The 22,071-nt window shown below is 47.3% G+C and overlaps 7 protein-coding genes across 7 annotated transcripts; 3 read left to right on the top strand and 4 right to left on the bottom strand.

Moving 5' to 3' along the window:
• Positions 1 to 121: 121 nt before the first annotated feature.
• On the top strand, positions 122 to 2,858 carry TREMEDRAFT_27206 (uncharacterized protein; the record flags this gene model as incomplete). The annotated part of the gene is made up of 10 exons (XM_007002260.1): positions 122 to 258; positions 402 to 546; positions 675 to 863; positions 942 to 1,061; positions 1,122 to 1,310; positions 1,371 to 1,547; positions 1,767 to 1,877; positions 1,964 to 2,021; positions 2,263 to 2,457; positions 2,707 to 2,858. The coding sequence occupies 10 exons, from the start codon at positions 122 to 124 to the stop codon at positions 2,856 to 2,858; spliced, it is 1,473 nt and encodes a 490-aa protein (XP_007002322.1).
• Positions 2,859 to 6,106: 3,248 nt separating this feature from the next.
• On the bottom strand, positions 6,107 to 7,140 carry TREMEDRAFT_71055 (uncharacterized protein). Its single transcript, XM_007002994.1, has 4 exons — positions 7,126 to 7,140; positions 6,986 to 7,037; positions 6,603 to 6,736; positions 6,107 to 6,457 (listed from the first exon to the last, which is right to left on the bottom strand). Exons 2-4 carry the CDS (start codon positions 7,022 to 7,024, stop codon positions 6,166 to 6,168), a joined length of 465 nt encoding a protein of 154 aa, XP_007003056.1. The 5' UTR covers positions 7,025 to 7,037; positions 7,126 to 7,140; the 3' UTR covers positions 6,107 to 6,165.
• A 417-nt stretch (positions 7,141 to 7,557) lies between these two features.
• Positions 7,558 to 8,329, top strand: TREMEDRAFT_56315 (60S ribosomal protein L44; the record flags this gene model as incomplete). The annotated part of the gene is made up of 4 exons (XM_007002541.1): positions 7,558 to 7,570; positions 7,616 to 7,717; positions 7,950 to 8,008; positions 8,201 to 8,329. Coding segments are annotated over 4 exons (303 nt in total), but the record flags the coding sequence as incomplete, so codon positions are not given.
• Positions 8,330 to 8,607: 278 nt separating this feature from the next.
• TREMEDRAFT_60022 (uncharacterized protein) lies at positions 8,608 to 9,924 on the bottom strand (the record flags this gene model as incomplete). The annotated part of the gene is made up of 2 exons (XM_007002625.1): positions 8,608 to 9,152; positions 9,339 to 9,924. 2 exons carry the CDS (start codon positions 9,922 to 9,924, stop codon positions 8,608 to 8,610), a joined length of 1,131 nt encoding a protein of 376 aa, XP_007002687.1.
• Positions 9,925 to 10,125: 201 nt separating this feature from the next.
• On the top strand, positions 10,126 to 17,176 carry TREMEDRAFT_37541 (uncharacterized protein). The gene is made up of 21 exons (XM_007002407.1): positions 10,126 to 10,556; positions 10,609 to 10,775; positions 10,891 to 11,468; positions 11,543 to 12,128; positions 12,210 to 12,698; positions 12,756 to 12,787; positions 12,830 to 13,236; positions 13,280 to 13,373; positions 13,479 to 13,717; positions 13,787 to 13,910; positions 13,946 to 14,120; positions 14,308 to 14,644; positions 14,764 to 14,917; positions 15,020 to 15,231; positions 15,366 to 15,472; positions 15,588 to 15,760; positions 15,811 to 16,007; positions 16,193 to 16,396; positions 16,473 to 16,562; positions 16,693 to 16,795; positions 16,889 to 17,176. Exons 1-21 carry the CDS (start codon positions 10,245 to 10,247, stop codon positions 16,984 to 16,986), a joined length of 4,878 nt encoding a protein of 1,625 aa, XP_007002469.1. The 5' UTR covers positions 10,126 to 10,244; the 3' UTR covers positions 16,987 to 17,176.
• A 120-nt stretch (positions 17,177 to 17,296) lies between these two features.
• TREMEDRAFT_60020 (uncharacterized protein) lies at positions 17,297 to 19,614 on the bottom strand (the record flags this gene model as incomplete). Its single annotated transcript, XM_007002624.1, has 9 exons — positions 17,297 to 17,350; positions 17,391 to 17,497; positions 17,750 to 17,867; positions 17,924 to 17,951; positions 18,184 to 18,254; positions 18,299 to 18,325; positions 18,458 to 18,592; positions 18,704 to 19,144; positions 19,411 to 19,614. 9 exons carry the CDS (start codon positions 19,612 to 19,614, stop codon positions 17,297 to 17,299), a joined length of 1,185 nt encoding a protein of 394 aa, XP_007002686.1.
• Positions 19,615 to 19,934: 320 nt separating this feature from the next.
• Positions 19,935 to 21,715, bottom strand: TREMEDRAFT_27734 (uncharacterized protein; the record flags this gene model as incomplete). Its single annotated transcript, XM_007002324.1, has 8 exons — positions 19,935 to 20,193; positions 20,296 to 20,395; positions 20,495 to 20,612; positions 20,656 to 20,948; positions 21,123 to 21,269; positions 21,317 to 21,393; positions 21,495 to 21,539; positions 21,618 to 21,715. The coding sequence occupies 8 exons, from the start codon at positions 21,713 to 21,715 to the stop codon at positions 19,935 to 19,937; spliced, it is 1,137 nt and encodes a 378-aa protein (XP_007002386.1).
• Positions 21,716 to 22,071: the final 356 nt, after the last annotated feature.

Raw genomic sequence — 22,071 nt, 5'->3', positions numbered from 1 at the left:
TGGCTGACAAGTTTCCGACGGAAACACCAGGACCCAAGGAAAGTCTGAGTGTTCACATGACTTTGTGAGTATTTTGCATGTTGCATCTCTATTCTACAACTTTGTCGACTTTGTCCGGCAAATGAGGTTCCGACTGGGACTTGTAAGCCGTTTGAGAACTCGATGGTATCTCATCCGTAGTATTGGAACATCTCCCAGAACGCCTGGTGCCGCTTTGGAAGAGCTCGAACAGAGAGGTTTTATAGCGGCTCTCACCAAGTATGTCAACTATTCCCGTCCACCATGTTCGCCCTTCTTCCCGTACCTCTTTCTCCTCTTGAGTCTCTCCTGTCTATTTTTTGGGTAGTATGTGACATCAGTATCAGTGAGAAGAGAGGTGTTAAATCTGTACTTATGCTCAGTCCAAAACTCCGAGACCACTTAACGACCCCACGAACCATCTATGCCGGTATAGACCCTTCGGCCTCTTCATTACATGTCGGGAATCTTTTACCCCTCTTTGGACTCTTACACCTCTATAAGGCTGGACATAACATCATTCCTTTAGTACGTCCCTGCTTTATCCTCTTACTTTCACTTCTCCTCTTATCACTTGACTGCACTATCATGAGCTCGTGATGTGTGGTAGACCAATGAATGGATAGCGTGTATCTCGATACACAGCTAAGATGTAGATAGGAGGTGCGACAGGTCCTATTGGTGATCCCTCTGGTCGAAAATCCGAACGCACATCTCTCTCTCCAGAACAACTGGCAGACAACGCTAGTAAGATAACCACCCAAGTCGAGCATTTCCTCGAGCATGGAAGAATACTCGCTTCCCGACGTTCTGCTGAGACCCACCCTCTCCCTCCCTCCAGTCATGTAGACTCATCTCCATCAGATCCCGGTCAACCATCCGAAGCAGTAGAGAAGGTGTCCGATGATACGGACCAATCGGAGTATGGAAAAGTGGAGGTATTGAATAATCTCGATTGGTTCAAAGACATCCGTTTTCTAGAGTTTCTCAGCGATGTGGGAAAATTGGCCAGAGTCAACATCATGCTCGCTAGAGAGAGGCAAGTCGCAAGTCCCTTGATGTAGTTCACCCTTCAGACTCATCAGTAGTGAGTGTAGAGAGAGAAATATCTGACACTCAGTGTAAAAAATCGATTGAACTCATATTCCGGTATTTCATTCACAGAGTTTTCTTATCAACTCTTGCAAGCATATGACTTTCTTCATTTGTATCGGAAACATGGATGTACGGTCCAACTTGGTGGTTCGGATCAATGGGGGAATATCGTAGCTGGTATAGATCTGATCAAAAGGGTTCATTCGCCTCCCCCCTCAGAAGATAACGATAATGTCGAGAGGGTGAAGAAGTCAAAGGGGAAGAAAGTGGAAACAGAAGTCGCTATGAAGGTAGAAGAGAGTGATGATGAGACTCAAGTGTATGGGTTGACGATACCACTTTTGACCACTAGTAATGGTGAAAAGTTTGGGAAAAGCGCTGGGAATGCAATTTGGTTGGATGAAAGTTTGACCAGTGTTTCGGAGTTTTACCAAGTGAGTTTTTGCGACATCTTACAAAATCATCTCCTGCGTCATCGATTTTTCGTTCCTTTTCGACGAGAAGCGTCTCATCCACTGAAACCTCGGCTCCTTCGACAATCGGTCGGTATAAAATCCAAGAAGATGTACAAAATCCATCCAAGTAGATGTACTCCACAGAAAATTGTGTACCGAACGAGGGTGATTTTTGTCTCACAATGGAACTGATCACAGTTCTTCTATCGAACAGAAGACGCAGATGTCGAACGATATTTAAAATTACTCACTTTCATTCCTCTACCTCAAATCGAGGAGATCATGCGGGAACACGGGGTGAGTTCATTGGTACCCTTTTCTCACCATAATTCGCCTTGTATCAAAAAGGATTTATCCTTGAGAATGATACGTGGTTGATTTACCAGAGATTAAAGTCAAAAAATGTCGGTCAGTTGAAACTTGCTCGGGAACTGACCGAATTGGTACATGGTGGTATGTGTTCTCCCTATATACTGTACATTACTATCCTTCCCGCTCACAATCATTATCATTATCAGAATAGTGCTTTTCAAATCGATCTTGTTTCTCCATCGCCCTTTTGACTAGATGCTCATGTCATTCCGTCAACTCGTCTCCCATCCGGGATTTCTCCCATAATAGCTTACTGCGAATCAGTCGAGGGGGAAAGATATATTTTCTATGACTGAACCAACGTGAGGATATTGATAAGTAGAAGAAGGAGTATCTCGCGCGGAAACAATAGCCAGAATACTCTATCATACACCTTTAAGAGAACTAAAAAGCGATCAAGTTCTACAAGCTTTTCGTGGTGATCCACGTTTTCATCGAGTCGATAGGCGAAATGTGACAACTCAAACAATGACTAAATTAGCTGTATTGTACGGTTTGGTTCGTTCTAGAGGTCAGTGTCGGTTTCTGTCTTCCTGAAATTCCCCTTTTACACTTATTATTGCTCATCTTTCGATTGTATCACTAAACGACACACATCTTGAGTGTGTAGCGTCAAAAATCATTCTGTCCAACCCCCCCCCATCCCCCCCACACACACACGCACACACCAACACACCAACATAGATCAGATGTGGGACTCTATGCTGTGCTCATGCGTGACATGATGGAGTACAGAGTTCAAGCTAAGCTGACACTTCAGCCGAAGCTACACGAGCTGTTCAAACTCGTGGACTCTACTTGAACGAATTCCTCATCACCGATCCTCGTTCTAAACTCAGCAGAAGTAATCTGATTGATCAACATATCGGTATACTTCGAGTAGGAACGAGAAAACATGTTATATTCTATGTCGATTGAGAAACATATGTGCTATACTTCACTCTCGTCATCATCATCACCATTCTAATCATTAATGATATCCTGCAATCTTCATATATCTCGGACTCATAGGCATATGCATGGATGATAGAAGTTATACAACGACGATTTACAGCATGAACAATGTTGGTATCGAATGTGATAGGGGAAATACTTTGAGCGTCATGAGCTATGAAAATAAGGACTGTGGGCTTGGAAATATAGACCTGAAGCTTTACGTATAATGGGGCATCTAGTACTATCGGTTGTTTGCTATTGAAATGTTTACACCGAGGTATCGAAGTTGTGCGTGGGTGATGATCATGATGATGATTGTCCTCGACGGATCGCAGAGTTAACAGCACCTCTTAGGACTTGTCCTTGATACAGTTCCTTCAACTCCTCCGACTTTTCGTCCAACCACGGATGTTGGATAGCTTGACTTACGGAGATACGTTCTCGATGGTTCCTCAAAAGAGAATTGATGAAGTCTTTTCCTTATCATCAGCTTATCACGGTACTTGACTGATCAGCGTCCGGTTTCATAACAATACCCCCCGTTCCCATCGAATAAAAAGGGTCTGTAGACTGGTGATATCTGCAATCACCGATCGCTGGTTAGATATCCATCATCTCCCATCGACTTCGCTTCGATTATGTTTATCTAAGAGATCTATCTTCATGTCACGACAACTCGTGATACAGCTGAACCCTCACCGTGGAAAACATCAAAGAGTTGGTGGGTAACCACAGAATATAGATTACTCACCTGAATCCGAGAAGCCAGCCCATGCACCACGAGGTACCCACTCCGTAGTCTCTTTCATCTGAGCATCAGCCAAGCTTATTTTTTCAAGATCTTAAATAAACATGGGAACCGAATGAACAGGTCACTCACCATAAACTCCCTCACAGCCTCATCAAACTTCTGCACTTGTTGTAATCTGCCTTGTTGAGTCAACTTTTGGGGAGGACGATACTGTTCTAAATCTTCGGCATCGGCTTCTTGAGGGAATTTGAATGATTCATTGACTTCCGTCTCTACTGACTCCAAACTTTCCTTTTCCTGATCTTGTTGTGATGGAACAAGAGGAGATGCGTGCAGAGTACGAAAGGTGTTGTTGCTTCTCCTACTTTGAAGAGGTATCGCTGTCGGTTCATCTCCCAAACTATACGGATGTCCAGCAGAGACGCAATAGTGTAATACAACTACATGTCAGATTTAACCAAATTGCTGGAGAGGACTTACCGCCTATAGCCCATATGTCTCCCTTCACCTCCTCATTCCACCAACTCTTTGCCAGTGTGGTCTTCCTCTCCCCTAGACCTCCATGTACACTCTCGGTAAGGCCGCTCAATTTTGTCTTTCTCAAAGCTCTCTTGATCTTCTCAGGAGGCCAGTAAGCAAAGGTGCCCCCTTGTGGGGGACTTCGATATACTGTTTGAGTTGATGTATTCGAAGGAACGGTCATACGTAAATCTTCAAATGTCGTCGCCTCCCCAAAATCCGTGATGAGGAGACGAGGATACTCGCAAAGAGTGTATATCAGGATATTCTCTGGCTTCAAATCTGGGAATATCAGCATGATCTTCAGGTGGTATTGAATTGACAGGAAATGACTGAAAAGAACCTACCACAGTGAACGATTCCCCGTCCATGTATATGTCTGAGCGCCTTGAATAGTTGATATGCAAAAAAGCAGACTTCGTCCTCTGAGATCCATTTTCCATGCTCCAAACCTTCATGAATGTATCCGAACAAGTCTCCACCACATACCAATTCAAGTATGAGATGTTGACATTGTTCTTTTCCCTCATAGAATGCGTCGAGGATCTTCACTACATTCGGATGGTCTAATTTTTCCATCATTCGAATCTCTGCTTTGATCCTTTCCGGTAACATGTCATTGGTAGCAAGACTCTTGCAAGCAACTTGTAGGTGAATATCGGCGTGTTCGGTGTGATAGACTGTTCCGAAACCCCCATCACCCAAGGGCCAGTTGAAGATCTTCCATCGTCCTAGGTCGAGACTTGGTAAAGTGGGCGAGAGTACTTTGGGGAATGACACCGGCCGAAGATGGCTTACGTCCGAAGTCGGAGTTTCCCTTGGTATAGGCGGCTTGACTCCAAAATGGGTATGATTGTGAATATATGTGAACACTGAATCTAAGCGTCTGCCGATATCATCTGAACGAGCAAATGAAAGCAGCGGGATGAGTGAAGAAGGTCCCCATGAGCTCACCGGGTTCTGTACCAGGAATCTGTAGAGTATCCCCTGGACGAAGGATGATCATTCGGCGTAAAAGAACTTTTTCCCCTACTTGCACCTTGTTTGCGGGATCGATATGCACGCCATTGAGGATGTAACCATTCTTTGATAAATCGTACATGGCTACAAATGCGTTATCGGTGGATGTTTTCACTCTTGTGTGTCAGCAAGGACACTGTGTGAAGTTGTGTGGTAACTCACGTAGTAAACCTAAGGTGGAGCTTCGAGACTCCATCACCTTGCAGTTGTACTTGGCTGCAATCAGTCTCGTCCCTGAAGACTGTTTCGAAAATTCACCAGGAGGAGTCGCGTCCAATGTAGAGTTCATGTTCGAGGAGAAAAGACAGTTTATCTCTATATTAGCTGAAATTCTGACTATGAAGTAACTGACATACAGGGAAGACCGTCAATCTGTCCATACAATAAACCTACACGGACTTCATCAACCGGATCAACAGGGATTGTTTTGCGTACACATTTTTTCTTCTTAGGTGGTGATGGAGTGAGAGCAAGTTCACTGAGCCCAGAAAGAACTGTCAGCTCTTCATGTCGGCGTCTACGAACGGAGGTGGGATTCAGATGGTCAGAATTGGATGGGGGCAGGGACGGGGGAAGAGATGGCGACGAGAGGAATAGGGGCCGCGAGTTAAGCGTCTGGGATTGGGAGGCTTGGGCTCCGTTCATCGTGATCGACATGAGAGGTAGTCAGATATCTTAGTGTCGTTGACAGTTAGTAGCAGTGAGGGAGATATACGGACGAGTGAGATAGGGAAGCGGAGAAGAGGAAGAGGGCAGACGAGAAGTGTAAAGTGAAGCAGAGGGGAGGTCCGTGCACCGTCACACCTCTATGAGGTCGTCGGGTGGAGCATCCGAAGCCGGTCATCTCAAAGAGCTCTGATATCGGTCAGCCCAGTCTCTGCAGTTGGATTGGCGAGTGAGGGAAGCTCCGGTGAGAGCTCAAGCTTGTGCACTTCAGCTGTCAGAAAGGCGAAAGGGTCAAAATGCATCTCCCTACGGGCATCCCTCACCAGCTCCCTTCTACTTCTTCTTGGCAGCCATCGTCTTACCCCTTCGTCCCGTGGTCTTTGTGTGCTGACCCCTGACACGAGTATGCCAGTGGTGTCGGAGACCACGATGAGCTCGAATCTTCTTGAGACGCTCGAGATCGTCACGCAGTCTCTGGTCGATGACGTTGGAAAGCATGTGCGAGTCTTTTCCGTCGGCGAGATCCTTTTGCCTGTTGAGGAACCAGGAGGGAATCTTGAACTGGGCGGGGTTCTGCATGATGGTCACGATACGTTCGAGTTCATCCGAGTTAAGTTCACCGGCACTAAACTCTGTTAGTTTTTGATACACATGTGAAATATGACTTGTCTATGTGACAACGACGAGTCTCATGACGACGAGGAGGTGTGAACTTCTTCTCGCATGACACTAATGGATAGAGAGCATGACCACAGTTGAGAGAGACTTACCGCTTCGACATGTCAATATCCGCTTTCTTGCACACCAAGTTGGCATATCGCCTGCCGACACCTTTAATCTCGGTCAAAGCGAACATGATCTTCCCCTGGCCTTGCACGTTGGTGTTGAGCAGACGTAGAATGTGCTGTTGGGTCCGGAGCCCAATTGCATCATGATAAATGATGGAGATGCGATGGTTATATGATCGAGGAGGGTTTGAATGGTGAGAGTGCGAGAATGATGTTTAAAACGACATATCGGATAATTCGAAGGGCATGAGTCAGCTTATATCCTCATCACGCTGCTCCATATGCCTGGCAACACAAGTGACTGCAATGTGAAGCCAGGAACTGATTGCTGGAAAGACATTTGACAGAAGCATCCAATAACTCACCTGGAAATTCTGGTGGGCTTCAGGAGGGGCGAACGACATCTTGGCTCGACTTCTGATAAGTCAGCTCAGACTGTCTATCTCAGCAGCCCTCCACGTAGAGACGTGTGCACTCTTCTATGGATAGAGATAACGAGACTGACCTATGGGTATAAGGGAGTGACGAACGACTTGTGAAAGATGTACACGAGCAGTTTCGCACATAGACCCGTCTCGGGACAAAAGAGAGAAAATCGGGAAGAGGATATTCTCGGAGTTTCGCGGCATTACATTGTGGCGCGAAATCCCGTCCCACCCTTCTACTCGTTTGGTTCGCCTTTCCGCCCCTACTTCTGTCCTTCAACCATTCGTCCTACTCTATCCACAATGTGCGTCTTCTACTCTTCATTTTTGACAAGCTGACCGTTGTGCCCATTGGCGTAAACTCAACAGGGTCAACATGTGAGTTCATCTAGCTTCGGCCGGAGGATATAAGCTCACGAATAGTCCAAAGTATGTCTTTATGCCCACATTACTATCAGGATCGGGAAGAACGTACATGAGATGAGATCAAGCTGACACTATTCTCTTGTAGGACCCGTCGTACTTGTGAGATCAAACTTCTGTGAATACTCGAATGGAACTGATGTGCAGACTGCAAGGGTAAAGAGTGCAAAAAGCACACACCCCACAAAGTGACTCAGTACAAGAAGGGAAAGGACTCTCTCGCTGCCCAGGGGAAAAGACGATATGACCGTGAGTGTCCTCATACTAGTCGCATACCGTTGTGCAGAAAGATACCAGAGTATCGCAGAGTTGTTCGAGGACATCTGTGACTGGTAGCATTTTACGTCTCTCATCGGCGGTCGAGGGTGCCGTCGAGGTCGGAGGTTCGACAGTCATCTGGAGGCTGTATTATAGTCACCCTCTGGTCGCCCTTGCGAAGACTCAGGGGGAGGTGAAAACGGACATTATTCTGACAATGCAGGAAAGCAGTCCGGTTACGGTGGTCAGACGAAGCCAGTTTTCCACAAGAAGGCTAAGACGGTGAGTTTCCACCCTGAGCATGGTAGAGTGGAACTAACTCGGCTCTTCTCCTCATCTTTTCATCAACATTGCTCGCCTTCCTGCATCGCTCCCTCACTTCCACCATCACCCCGATCAACCGACTGGGCCGGCTGCCTGATGACTGTCTTTGATGATCGTTGATCTCGATACCTCACCCCTCACCCCTCTCAGACCAAAAAAGTCGTTCTCCGTCTCGAGTGCACTTCCTGCAAGACCAAGCATCAATTGACTCTTAAACGATGCAAACACTTCGAGCTGGGTGGTGATAAGAAGCAACGTGGCGCCGCCCTCAACTTCTAAGCTGGCTGGGGTGTAGAATGATATGCATCTCATGGTCCATGTTTTGATCCATTGGGTTTCACTTGACGATTGCCCCACCTGATCGTTTGACTGCCATTGACCACCTCTCAAGAATCATGGTGAAGAAAAATATCGCTGGTTGGAAGAAAAGTCTCAAACGACTCATGGCATTTCCGGAGGCGACGTGCTCCTTTTGGTCGCGATTTGCGTGGAAGGTTTCAGGAGACACAAGTGACATATCGGCACTGCGACACTCTGAGAAAATATTTGATACTAGATCAAGCGTAACAATCCAGATATTCACTCCATAGGACCTCCAACGGTGCTCCCGTCATTTCCTCCCACCAACTCTCGTGGTATTTCTCCCATTCCAATCTCGCATCGAACAGTTTCACCAATTCCGGCATTGGAGGTCGTTTTCTTCTGCTCGCTCGACCACCAACGGGGGTGATCTCTTCTTTCGAGATAGTGGGCATTTGCGTCGTCTTGGGAGGTGCTACAGAGGTATGACTTGTTGAAGTAGGTTGAGCGACTGGTGGAATCGGACTGGCCAGGAACGTCTGGTGAGGTGGAGGTGGGAGGTAAAGCAGTTCAGAAGGATAAGGATCATCGGGATCTTGTCCGGTGAGGAAAGAGAGGAACCGAGCACCAGCATCATACCCGTCTTCCCAACCTTTTTCCCTTTTCCCTTGACCTGGTTTACGCCAATGAGGTGGACCGAGATGGGTGAGAAGACGGACATAATCGGCTATAGACTCTGTGAGCCATGTTGGAGTAGAACCGAAACCGTCGTGTTGGATAACATGAACTAATTCATGGAGCACTTGAGAGTCAGCCAATCGTTTCGAGATCTCAACTTCACTACACGTATGCTGAAGGTGAAGCAGTTTCTTCTCTCACTCTGATTCTTTCAAAAAGACCGCCTAGGCGAGTGAGACAAGGGAAACCATCAAAATACGGAGGTTTGAGGTACTATATATCTGGCAAGAGGGAGATAATAACAACTCACAGACCCCTTTAAACTCTTTGATAGCACTTTGCTTATCACTCTTCTTCTCCTTTACATTCTCAAGTATGTTACCGACCCATTGAAGAGAAACCACAATCTTCCCATTTGAAGTAGCTGCCAACCCTCCCTTATCTTCCAACTCTAAATGAATCAATTGAAACCTCCATCTTGGCTCGTTCTGCTTTTCCCCACTATTTTGACTTGGGTGGACGTAAGAGCTACTTGGTATCAAATGAGATCTGATCAATCCCGCCGCATGGAAGAGAAAGCCGATAGGGTCAGGAATACAAGACAGGAAGAAAGATGTACGTTCGTCTGTATCTGGATCAGGATGGGTGAGGCCAAAAAGAAGATGATCAGACGGAATGACGTGAGGTCCACTTCTCGGAGGAACGGGGAGGAGAGTAAGAGCGGGAGAAGAAATGGATGGGTTATGATCGTTTTGAGCTGGATGGGGAGGGAGAGATGGAGCGATGGCAAGATAGAAAGTGGTTATAGGTACTTTGGTACGGTTGATGTTGACATTACCAAATTTATGAATGACGGTATCGAGCTTGTCTTTGATAGAGGATGGAATGGTTGGCATGACTATGTACAGCAGGTAGAGTAGCTAGTAGCTAGTAGGTGTAGGTGGGCTGGGTGAGAGAGACCGTGGTCAGTCGCAGAGGATCTTGGTCCGCATGGTGCCCCGCACTGCGTCATTCATCAACAATCTGCTTCCGCATCGAGACAGAGTCTATGTAAGGAACAAGGAATGTGCTTGCTTTCTCATTCCATTCTTCATCATCGATCCCTTCATATTCTCCTTACAACCCTCTATCCTATCTCTCCTTCAATCATTTCACTTGCCTCTCTGTCACCGCTCAGATCATTGAAGCTTGTTGTATCAAAGCTTCAGAATTCAGAATGACCGTTCAAGACGCTCTTTCCACCGCTGCCACAAAGCTTCACATCACCGATCGGCAAGCTCCCCCTGCCGGCCTCAAGCTTCCTACCAATGGTCATGCCAATGGTAATGGACATGTATATGGTCTGAAGGGAAACGGTAACGGTTCAAATGGTAATGGCTATCACTCCATCCCACAAGGTCTGCGAACCCCCAAGACTCCACAGGACGAAGCTGTCGCTTTCTTCTCTTCTACCGAAGCAGGTGGAGAGCCTGTCCAGGTGTGGGAGCTCGGACTTGAAGATGATGGTGGCCCAGGAGAGAACAAGTCGGTGAGTTGACGTCTCCAGCTTCTTAGGAATCAAAAGTACTGATGACGGTCAGTATATTCGCTTGCCAGCACCCGTTCGACCATACGTCCTGAGATTGAGTCTGCAACCAGGAACAGCTTGCACCAGGAATGGTGTATTGAAGAGCGACTTTCCCATCGATGGCGGAGTTTTTGATCGAAAGTCGTGGAGTGAGCGTAAGCTCCCAAGCGATGTTAGCAAGTGAGTCTCCCCCTCTCTCATCCCCCAGACATGTCAGTCAACGTTAAACCCTTACATCGTTTGATCATATAGGCCGCGGACGTAATGTCGTCTGATGAACGGGGCTGATATGAAGACCCATCCAAGTCGATTTACCTATTTCCGCCCCAGGTGCATTTTGCTACTATATCGAGCATGATGGTCCCACTCCTTCTTCCCCCCGCGTCCAAGGTCGTAAAGGTTACTTCAACGTCGACCCCATCATCACACTTCCAGCTCGTACCCCATTCTTCCCCACCGACTCCTTGTCCCCCACCAGTCCCCTCAATGACAAAACGTCCGGTACGATACTTGAAAAATCCACGACACTGACGATTGATGGACTGGTCATCTTGTCTGTCTTGGCGAAATGGATGGGCCCGACTACCGATTGGGAAAGACATTTTGCCGAGGCTAGCCGAAGGGGATACAACATGCTTCACTGGGCACCATTGCAGCAACGCGGTAGCTCCGGCAGTCCCTACAGTATTCTAGATCAGCTTCGCTTCGACGATGTCATTCGTGTAGACAAAAAGGCTCAGGACGGAGGAATGAGGGAGATTGATGCTGCTTTGAAACTCGCCAAAGCGAAGTTTGGCCTTGGAGGTATCACAGACGTTGTTCTGAATCACACGGCGTTTGATTCTCCGTGGCTGGAGCAGCACCCCGAAGCTGGTATGTCACTTTTCATCCCCATCATCTTGGTCTGATGTCTTTTCTCATTGTCATGCAACTTCACTGAGTGCCAGGCTACTCTCCCTACAACACCCCACATCTCACTCCGGCAGTCGAGCTGGAGGATGCCCTTCTCGAGCTCACCCAGAAATTGCCCACCCTGGGCCTACCCACCACTCTTCGGTCCTCTGCCGATCTTGACATTCTCATACCACACATCCGTAGTGCGATCAATGACGTCCGTCTCTGGGAGTTTTATGTCTTTGACGTTCAAGCTTCTGTCAGAGCAGTCGCTTCGGCGTTGGACTCGGGTGACATCAAATCGTGGAGTGGCCCCGATGTCCACAACAAGTCTCTGGATCAGCTTGCGGAAGTGGTCCGCTCAACTCCGGGTACAATTGACAACTATCGAGCATTCTGCGCCAGATTCTGCACGAGAATACAATCCGGTATCGCCGCCGGTCTAGTTCGAGCCGCATGGCCCCAGGACGATTCCACGACGGCCGCGGCTAAGTGGGGTAAGGTACTGGACATCCTTAATGTCGACCTCTACGGGGAGTGCAATGACGACGTGCAAGCAGCAACAGATGGTATCATCGGACGCCTACGTTTCACCCGCTTGGATGATCATGGTCCTAAGATGGGTGGCTTCACCAAAAAGTTAGGCGATCAAACTTCATGACTCATTTCACATTCCGTCCCAGTGAAGCAGAGCAAAAGAATTGAGTGCTGATGATCTAGAACACCCCTCGTCGAGCCATATTTCACCCGGTTACCTCGCAATGCCAATACTTCCAAACACCATCCCTCAGCGCTCGCTCTGGCTAACAACGGCTGGATGTGGGCAGCCGATCCTCTCAAAAACTTCGCCGAATACCCTTCCAAAGCTTACCTCAGGCGGGAGGTCATTGTCTGGGGCGACTGTGTCAAGCTTCGCTATGGCCGTAGCCGTGATGACAACCCTTGGCTATGGGATCACATGACCGCCTATGCAGAGCTTCTGGCAGGCATGTTTGACGGATTCAGACTGGACAATTGCCACTCCACCCCACTGCATCTCGGCGTGGCCATCATCGATGCTGGGAGAAGGGTGAATCCCAACTTGTACATCATGGCGGAATTGTTCACGGGAAGCCAGGAGATGGATCTGAAGTTTGTGCGGGAACTTGGCATCAATAGTCTGGTCAGGGAAGCATACAACGGCCATGATGTGAAAGACTTTGCGGCGCTGTGAGTCCTGTTCCTTTGGGTTCGCCCATCTCGGTCAATGGAACGTTGATTTATTAGTCTATATCGTTATGGAGTCGGCCAACCCATCGGTGAGTGTCCGCTGTGGGAACACGAGTCAGGCTAATGGTAAGGATCAATGGATCAAGCGTGTCTTTCCAGCAACGAAGAGCTGGCTCCTCCTTTTGCTAAAGGCGCCGCTCGGCCATGTGTGATCATGCCGCTCCACGGATCAGTACCTCACGCTGTGTTCTACGATGTTACACACGATAACGAGTCCCCCCGCGACAAACGGACGGCTGAAGATGCGCTTTCCACCGGAGCTCTAGTGACCTTCACCAAAGCCGCCCTGGGCAGTAACAAAGGTTTTGACGACCTATATCCTAAACTCTTAGACCTGGTCACTGATAACCGAAAATACGAAGTCTCCACTGCGGAGAAGGAAGCAGGGATTGGAAAGGTCAAACGAGTGTTGAATCACCTACACACAGAAATGATGGTTGGAGGCTATACCGAGGGTCATGTGCATGAGGAGGGCCAGGTAAGTTACGACCTAATTTACGGAATCTAGCTGACGATTGCAGTATATAGTCATGCACAGAGTACACCCGATCACCCACAAAGGCTACATGCTGGTAGCTCACACCGCTTTTAGAGGATTCTCTGGAAGAGGGTGGAGTGAGTAGATTATGACTTACACCGATCTACCATCTTCTTAGTCAAGTCATTCGCTATGAAGGGAACAAAGGCTCCCGTTTTGAGACGGGCATCGCTGACTGACAGTCAAACCGATCAAGCTGTCCCGCTCGAAAGTGAGCTTTATCTGTGGTGCTTCCGTTAAAACCCACTACAACGAATGGCAAGATGACTCGAAAACGCACCGCGGGATCCCCTCCACACTTGAAGAGATCAAGGACGTCCAAATACGAACTGGCAGGGATGCGGACGGAGATTACTCTGAGCTCATTGTCCCTGACGTATTCGAACCAGGGTCAATTATACTGTTCTCAACAGACGTGGACGTGAGTTCTTTTACCCACATCCCATCATTAGGAGCCGAATTTCCTTCAAGTTCTTTGGCTGACTGACAGGAAATGTCAACTGACCTAGATAACATCTGCAATTCTGGGGCAGATGAAGCTTTCGGAGAGCTGGATCTTGTGGATCTCAACACTGTTCTCCATCGCGCCGATGGGGAAGAGAGAGACGCAACAGGTGAGTCAAGTGTTGGTATCAATGCTGACCCACAGGTGGAGATGGCACATACACCATTCCCAATTTCGGCTCCTTAGTCTATTGCGGCCTGGAAGGATGGATGCATCCCCTTCGACAAATCACGGAGACGAACGATCTTGGTCATCCACTTTGTGAACATCTGAGGCAAGGTACATGGGCTTTCGACTATATCTTGAACCGCCTTGACAAGTGAGTCTATTCGCTTGTGTCATTCGCCTGTTCACGCAGAACGTCTCCCCCTTGCCAATGAGATTAGGGCTAGCAACAATGTCACCCTCACCCCCCCCCCCTTCCGGCCCAATATCCCTCCAGCCTTCGGAAGGTATCAGCAGCGAACTCAGAGCGATGCGAGGAATCTTGCGGCTGATTATTTCAGACAAACATCTGATCTCCCACACTTGGTAAAACCCGCGGCTTGGCTCAAGAAGCGGTTCGACTTGATCAAAGCCACATGTCCATCTTTCATGCGCCCAAGGTACTTCGCGTTGGTCATCTACCAAGCTTACAAGGCTGCACGACGTGCGGTCATGGAGCAAAGCTCTGACTTTGTGTCTTCAGGACATTCTCTCGTTCACGATCTTGCCCTGTGCAGTGTTCAGATGTACGGATTGGTGAAAAGCGCAAGTATCAGTCCTAGCAAGCCTGTGGCGTCTCTAGCTGCTGGATTGCCCCATTTCGCTTCTGGATGGGCTAGATGTTGGGGACGGGATGTGGTACGTTGTGTTCAGATCCTCTCATTTCTACTTCTCGACAAAAATTGGCTTTGATCTCACCTCTCTCATATTGGTGGAAGGTCCCGCATCGGAAGTCGTAGTTCGCTGACATATCGTAGTTCATCTCTCTCCGTGGTTTGTTCTTGACCACCGGTAATTTCTCCGCGGCAAGAGACCATATACTCGCTTTTGGCTCCACCCTCAAGCACGGTTTGATCCCTAATCTTCTGGACTCAACTCGAACTCCCAGATACAACTGCCGAGATGGCCCTTGTGAGTGACAGGATGACTTGTTTGCCCTTTTCCTCCATATGCTGTCCGGCATCCTTTCATAAGACGTCCGAGCGACGTCCAATTCATTTACTGAGTATTCAGGGTGGTTCATCCAAAATATCCAAGATTATACCAAGATGTGTCCCAATGGACTTTCTATACTACAAGACAAAGTCAAGCGCCGGTTCCCCGCAGATGACAGTTGGGTACCATGGGATCATCCTCAGGCGTTCTCATGGGAGAGTAGCGTAGCGGAATTGGTGCAGGAAATTGTCCAGAGGCATGCTACTGGCATCGAATTTAGAGAGTACAACGTGAGTTGAGATTAAAACTTCTGTCTCCGGACCTGTCATCGTTCACCATATCTTGCTGAACTGCCACTTGGTGTCTGGTCTCGCTGCGGCGTCAAAAGGGAGTTGTTGAGACTACTCGAAAGCTGACTTGTGAGGCTGGTCCTAATTTGGACATGGACATGCGAAATGAAGGCTTTGATCAGAAGATTTGGGTCGATTGGGAGACTGGGTTCATCTTCGGCGGGAACAAATTCAATTGCGGGTGAGTCCACTCACTCCTTTCCTCATCCCATTGCCCTCTCCTTCCCCACAAAAAAGTGAATATGGGCACGATTATGTTCACTTATACCTGTTGCGGCTGAAAGCTTACTGGTCAGGACCTGGATGGACAAGATGGGATCCTCAGAAAAAGCAGGAAACAAAGGTTTACCTGCCACCCCTCGGGATGGTTCACCAGTGGAGATTACGGGACTGCTCAAAAGCACCCTGACATGGCTGGATAAGTTGTCACGGAAAGGAGAATTCCCTTTCAAGGGTGTTACTGCCTCAGGTGAGTATCTACAACTTGTTTCAAGCCGACAGAAAGCTGACCTTTCATAGTGAGAGGAGAGCAGCGGTTAGTGACATATAAAGAATGGGCCGACCTCATCCAAACATCCTTTGAAAGGTGTTACTATGTTCCCTCTGACCCGGCCGAAGATGCCAGTTTTGACATCAATCCGGGGATGATAAACCGTCGTGGGATATACAAAGATGTGTATGGGACTCCGAAGGATCGCGAGTGGTCAGACTACCAAGTGCGTTATTGTCCTTCGTTTCACTAGTCTGGGCGCCCTCTTTTGACTTGTTGTTGGAGTTTGGTTGGAAGATCTAATGATATGCGTCCTTTACATTCTACCAACCCTCGGACCACGATTGACCTACAACACCTCGAGACGCAAGACTGTGAAGAAATACATTCAAGAGGAAAGCTGATGAATAGCTCCGCCCCAACTTCACCCTCCCCATGATTGTCGCTCCCGAGCTATTCACACCTTCTCGCGCTATCACAGCTCTTCAAGTTGCCGACGCCGTCCTCAGAGGCCCGCTGGGTATGAAGACGCTCGACCCTAGTGATTCGCAATACCGGCCGGACTATGACAATTCTAATGATTCCACCGATCAGTCGATTGCGAAAGGATGGAATGTGAGTGTCTCTTCCTCAAAGATCACCGTTCGACTATCGTCTTTATGTGGTTCATGAGCATTTTGTTGACGTATAGTACCATCAAGGACCAGAATGGTTATTCCCCACTGGATGGTTCTTGCTCGCCTACTTGAAGTTTGATAGAGTTGCTGGAGATGGACAGAAGGTGGGCTTTCTTCATTTCGCTCGTTCACATATCAAATCCTCGATCGATAGCGATACGATCGCAGCCTAGAAGAAAGTTCCACAAGCCGGATGAGCATGTTGAGGAAAAGAACATAGTTGACCGTTTGCAGGACCCATCGAGGACTTATCACTTCATCTCCAATATTCTTCTCAAGCACGCGGCTCATATCAAGTCTGACCCCTGGCGGGGTTTGCCCGAGCTGACCAATTCGAGTGAGCTTCTTAGTTTTGTCCCACCATATCACTGTATTTTCATTTTCATGGGATCGAGAGAAAATAAATGAGAGAATACCAACTGATCCTCAGATGGTGCTTATTGTCACGATTCGTGCCGGACTCAAGCTTGGAGCGCCAGTACGATCCTTGATGTTCTCGAGGAGATGCACAAGTCTTTGGCCAAGTGAAGGGATTGATGAAGAGACATGTCATGTATGTTTTATGTGGTAATTGGCAAGTGATGATGAACACACGGCTCGGGATGCATGATGATGTCAAAGTTTTGATCACTTAAGTGTGATGATATCATCATAGCTGCCATAATTTGAATTCCTGCTACATAGTGCATGATCAAGAAGTAGATGAATGCTATATATCCCAAATATGTACAGTATATGTGCGTTCTTTTGTCTTGAACCGTCACAATCCGCTCCGAAGAGGATTGCACCATACCCCATGGCCTTCCGATGCCAAGATGTTGCTGTATATTTCCCAAGATCAATCACTCTCGCTATCACCATCGAAGAACCCCATCACAGCGTCCATAGCCGACTACATGTCAGACGCCGTCTTCTGAGATAGATTCACTTACAGGCTCTTTGGTTTCTTCCTCTGACTCCGATTCCGACTTTGGGGTCGATTTATCTCGCGAGGACTTGCCACGTAATCCTCGAGTGGCTTCGAATTCGCGTACATCGTCTTTCATGTCAGCTCCAAATTCAAAGTTCTCTATTTCGTCCGATTCGACTGGTCATAGAGGGGAAAAGAGCGGCTGAACGGGTTTCGAACAGCTTTGAAAGGAAGTCTGAATCAAGAAGTCTGGAGGAAGGTTCGAGGAAGGAAAAGTGAAGCGAGAAGGAACAGTCAAAGCAAAGAGGAACAAACTGGGAGCGAATGTCCAGAGGAATGTTAAGGACAGCAGAAGGAAGAAAAAAAGACTATGAAACTAACTCAATTCAGCAGCCAACTCTCGACGTTCTTTCAGAGCTTTGGCTTTTCCCAACGTTGGTTGACCTCGCATACCAAGAGAGGACAGGATGGAATTCAATCTTGAGATTTGTTTTACGGTCTAATCTTAGGTTTCTCCTTCTCTCCCGAGTGGAATGAAGGAAGGGGAAGACGTACAGTTGGACAATCTGAAAATTCTTTTGACCTATTTGTCAGTTGATTGTTCGATAACGAATTATCTGACTTGAAATACAAATTCACTCTCAACGTGTCACACTTGAAATTGATGAAGTATTTGTATGAAATGTTGTCATCACCGTTCATGTTGTACGAGCAGGTGACATGTGAAATGGGTTTGACAGGCGTGATATATAGGAGATACAACCGATACTCAGGGGATGGAGAGAAAGGGAGAGTGAGAGAGGATAGGAACTGACCATTGTTTTCTGACACCACAAGCATTCACAATCTTCTTCAACTCTGCGATTTTACGTTCATCCCCTGTGAGCTGAATGTTAAGTTCGATTTGTATGACAAGTTTTGAAGACTTACTTCCTCGATTGGATCTTTTCTCTGCCTCTGTGAAAATCAACAAATCACCCATATCGTCGCATGAATCTTCCACCACTAAGAGGAAGAGAATGTGACCAAATAAATGTGACCAAGTAGGAAAATTTTCCAAGAGAGAAACAAAATGATATCAAAACATACCTTCACTTCTTTCTTTCCTTCTGTTGATCCTCTTTTGCCTTTCACTCCTTTATTCTTAGAGACTCTCCCACGAACAGGTTCGTCATACACTGAAGACATTTCAGATACGTCATCTCCATCGGCTTGTTTATCTATCTATCACATCAGCTTCGTTCATTTCTCCTGCATACCTCCAGTCCAGCAGTACACACCCAACCTCACTCCGTACTGCGCACTCCAATTCAAATGTTCATTCACTTTACTCACCTTCTCTTCCTCTGACTTCTCCTCTGAAGATCTCTCTTGTCTGACTTCCCCGCGCTTTCGTTTTCCCCCTGCAGAAGTTTCTTCGTCACTATCATCGTCTTTCTCATCTGGTTGTATCTCCACATTAGTATCTTCCGTCTCATGCTCCGAGATGTCGACCCGATCACCGAATGAAACTTGAGAAGAAGATGGACTGGATTTCCGTCGTTTTTTAGACGATTTTTCTTTAGTAGGCTGACGAGAGACTTTGGAGTTGATCTGCTCCCTCCTTTTGGTTTCGCTCCGATTAATCTTACTCTTGTGCTCAGATTTGGACTCATGTTTCGTGGACTTATGTTTTGTTTCAGAAGGATAGGATTTAGTTTTGGACTTAGGATCAGGGGAAGAAGGACCAGGTTGAATTTGAGAATTGGTCGTGTTACTCGTATTGTCAATTTGTTCCTTCTCCGTCAGTCTCCGCTTCCGCCCATTCTATCAACATGAAGACCGAAATTGGACAGAATCATACGTATAATGCTACAGTAGATCAAGATCTCATCGACAGTAGAGGAATTCATAGAAGAGATAGCGGGTCCACATAAGGAGTATACTTCATATACATGAGAGGAAGAAGGCCAACCGGGGGGGATGAAGGGTATACTGAACAAGGAAGGGACATTGCGTATGACAGTATTGAAAGAAGATCGTAGTAGTGAGACTTAACCTACCAAAGCCCACTCAACAGCTTTCTTCACCTTAACTTTCATCTCACCTTCTCTCAATAACCCTTCTTCTACGTCTAACTCCCCCGCTATCCGCTTTCGAGCGAGAGACATTGTGAATTCCTCTTTGTCCATTTCTCCCCCAGGTCGCGAGGCGTGTTGAACGACCTTTAGTGCCGCTTGACGTATTTTGTTGGTAGAGAAAGACATGATGTTCTACTCAAATTGACTGGTGCACTGTACTGTACGTGATGCTGCTAGCCACGGTACGCTGAGACGTGTTACAGTAGTGAGTTCACAGTTTGAAGTGAGAGGTGGGTAGAATTTTCAAGACGCGCCTGATTTATCTTCAGGGTCAACGGTGTAATTGCAAAGAGGACCATTAAAACACAAAAATTCTGCAAGTCGGGAGAAGTTTTGCAAGATCACAACCGTCCATACTTATAGATACACTAAATTATGTTAGATCCACTCCCTCGATCCCTTGACTCTTCCCACATCATCTCTATTAACGCCGTCCGACTGTTTGATCATCGTACCAAAACATAACCCATCACACCTGTTAAGAACATCCCCAAACCCGACCATGTCAGTCGACCAGTACCACTCGTGCTGCCGGACGAAGACGTTCCGGCTCCTGCGGTGATGGTCGACGTCGCACCGCTTCCTGATTTCGAAGCGGAGATTGATGAGTTTCCAGAGGAAGAGAAAATGTTGATATAGTTGAACTCGAAGTAAGCGTTGGCGTATGTGGTTCCTGGGTCTTGATTGATTACGTAGGTTGTGTAGCTGGTTGTTAGCTTTCATGACAATCAGGTACGTGAGCCCCGACAGACCGTCTTGACGAGTAGAGGAAGGGAATAAGAAAGGATGTGGGAGAATAGGTCTTACCAAGTTGCTGTTCCTGACAATGGCGGACATGTCTGCTCTAAAACGCTGGCTAGACCTGCCCAAGCGCCACAGAGGGTAATGTCAATTGTTAAAGTTTGAGCTGAAAGTCAGCTTACTTTCTTAGCTGAAGCTGAACTAATGTCTCCTATCAGTGAAACGGTGAGAAGGAAAAGCCGACGGAAAAGAGAGGTTGACTTACGAGAAAAGTTATTGCTAATGGAGCAGGTGGAAGATGAGTAGATGGCGGCAGCTTCACCCAACGTAGAAGTATCAATAGAATTACTCGATACTGACAGATTTGACGGAACATCCGAGCGCTGATAGTGAGCTTGTGATACTGGAGATGGCGTCCTGACTTACTGTCAAGAACCAAACCGAGATCGCATCATCACTAAATTCCGCGATGAAAACTCCGCCACCCGCTTGAGCAAAAGCAGCACCATAAGAATCTGTCCGTGTATCATTTACAATACACCCGGAGTCGTTGTTAGTTTCGATGGAACAATCATTCCATCCTGCTGTTCCTGAGAATGAAGTGGAAGATGACTGGGTACAAGTGGATGTATTGGTGTGAAGGGCAATTTGATTAGTGGTTTGTTGGTTGATGCCTTCCATGATGTCTATTTCGCCTCCCTTAGGCCAGTCGTTGCCTTCTGAAGTGGGTCAGCAGATGTACGGCGACTCATTCACCAATTGAAGTATGTAGACATGATTCCACTTTCCAGGGACATCGGAAATCATTGTGCGGGAAGATACAATAGTTCAAGAAAGTCGGATCGACGATGAAAAGCTCAAGTATGGGGAGTTGATTCAGATGACAGACTCACGAGTCCAAAGAGCCGGCCATACACTACAACCATATGGCATATGTATCAAATCCATCACAAACACCGTACCCGCCGCGTATTGTGTCTTACTCAATAATTTGGGCGTGTACCGTTTCTCATTATAAGGGACCACAGTGGTATTGTCAACTGAACGTCAGTCAAGGAAGGTTTGTCCATGTTATGAGACGACAAACCTTTTAAGACTACTGTACCTGCACTTGTGACATATATCAAGCTTGTATTTGCCGCCGTGGCCCAGAAGACATCTCCACTGTAATGTTAATGACTAAGCTCAGTTTTTACGAGGAAGATCAACATGTGTATAGGGTGTAAGAAGGTGATGGTGGTCAAACACAAAGAGGACTAACTCACTTGGTAGTATTGTCATATGTCTCCACTGGATATTTGAACCCATTCCTGCATATTAGTCACCTTACATTTTTACGTTCATTGATGAGTCACGACAAAGAGAGACCAGAGGTAAGCTAAACTCACATGAACCCGTTACCTGACCAACTCTCGATGAGTGGGTACGTAGCAGCACGTACTAATGCAGGTACTCCAAGTACCCATAGAATGTTCGCCCGCCACATTTTGTATTGATGATTGTCGATGTTGAGGGAAAGGGAGGCTTGGAGGGTGGTATGTCAGAAGAGTTGGTTAACGGCGGTGGGTAGATCCTTTGTTGAGATTTAAACGGAGAAGAGAGGAGGGGGAAGAATGCAGTGATGTACGGTGAATGGGGAGACTATCTTGTGCAACGCTACTAGCCAGCTGCGCAGGGAGAGTGTGAGAAAGAGAAGAAGTAGTGATGAGATGACGTCGTAGTGTAAGGTTGTTGAGAAAAAAACGAGGCAACAAGCAGTGCACTGTGCATCGATCGCTGCGCGCTGACCACTGCCCACGATCAGGCACCGCTCTACGGCTACGGCGTTACGGCACTGGCTGG

Source organism: Tremella mesenterica (assembly GCF_000271645.1).
Source record: "Tremella mesenterica DSM 1558 unplaced genomic scaffold TREMEscaffold_2, whole genome shotgun sequence".
In the NCBI taxonomy this organism is placed as follows: Eukaryota; Fungi; Basidiomycota; class Tremellomycetes; order Tremellales; family Tremellaceae; genus Tremella; species Tremella mesenterica.
Note: the sequence above shows the minus strand (reverse complement) of the source record. Positions and strands in the feature narration are given on the sequence as shown.

What these genes read in the sequence shown, in the direction of transcription:
- TREMEDRAFT_71055 (XM_007002994.1), bottom strand. Translation starts at nt 7,024, where the DNA reads ATGTCGTTCGCCCCTCCTGAAGCCCACCAGAATTTCCAG. An exon ending in AAGCCCACCAGAATTTCCAG is followed by an intron (nt 6,737 to 6,985) that starts GTGAGTTATTGG and finishes CGGACCCAACAG; the next exon opens with CACATTCTACGTCTGCTCAA. An exon ending in GATATTGACATGTCGAAGCG is followed by an intron (nt 6,458 to 6,602) that starts GTAAGTCTCTCT and finishes AACAGAGTTTAG; the next exon opens with TGCCGGTGAACTTAACTCGG.
- TREMEDRAFT_37541 (XM_007002407.1), top strand. Translation starts at nt 10,245, where the DNA reads ATGACCGTTCAAGACGCTCTTTCCACCGCTGCCACAAAGCTTCACATC. An exon ending in GCCCAGGAGAGAACAAGTCG is followed by an intron (nt 10,557 to 10,608) that starts GTGAGTTGACGT and finishes GATGACGGTCAG; the next exon opens with TATATTCGCTTGCCAGCACC. An exon ending in ATGGGTGGCTTCACCAAAAA is followed by an intron (nt 12,129 to 12,209) that starts GTTAGGCGATCA and finishes CTGATGATCTAG; the next exon opens with AACACCCCTCGTCGAGCCAT.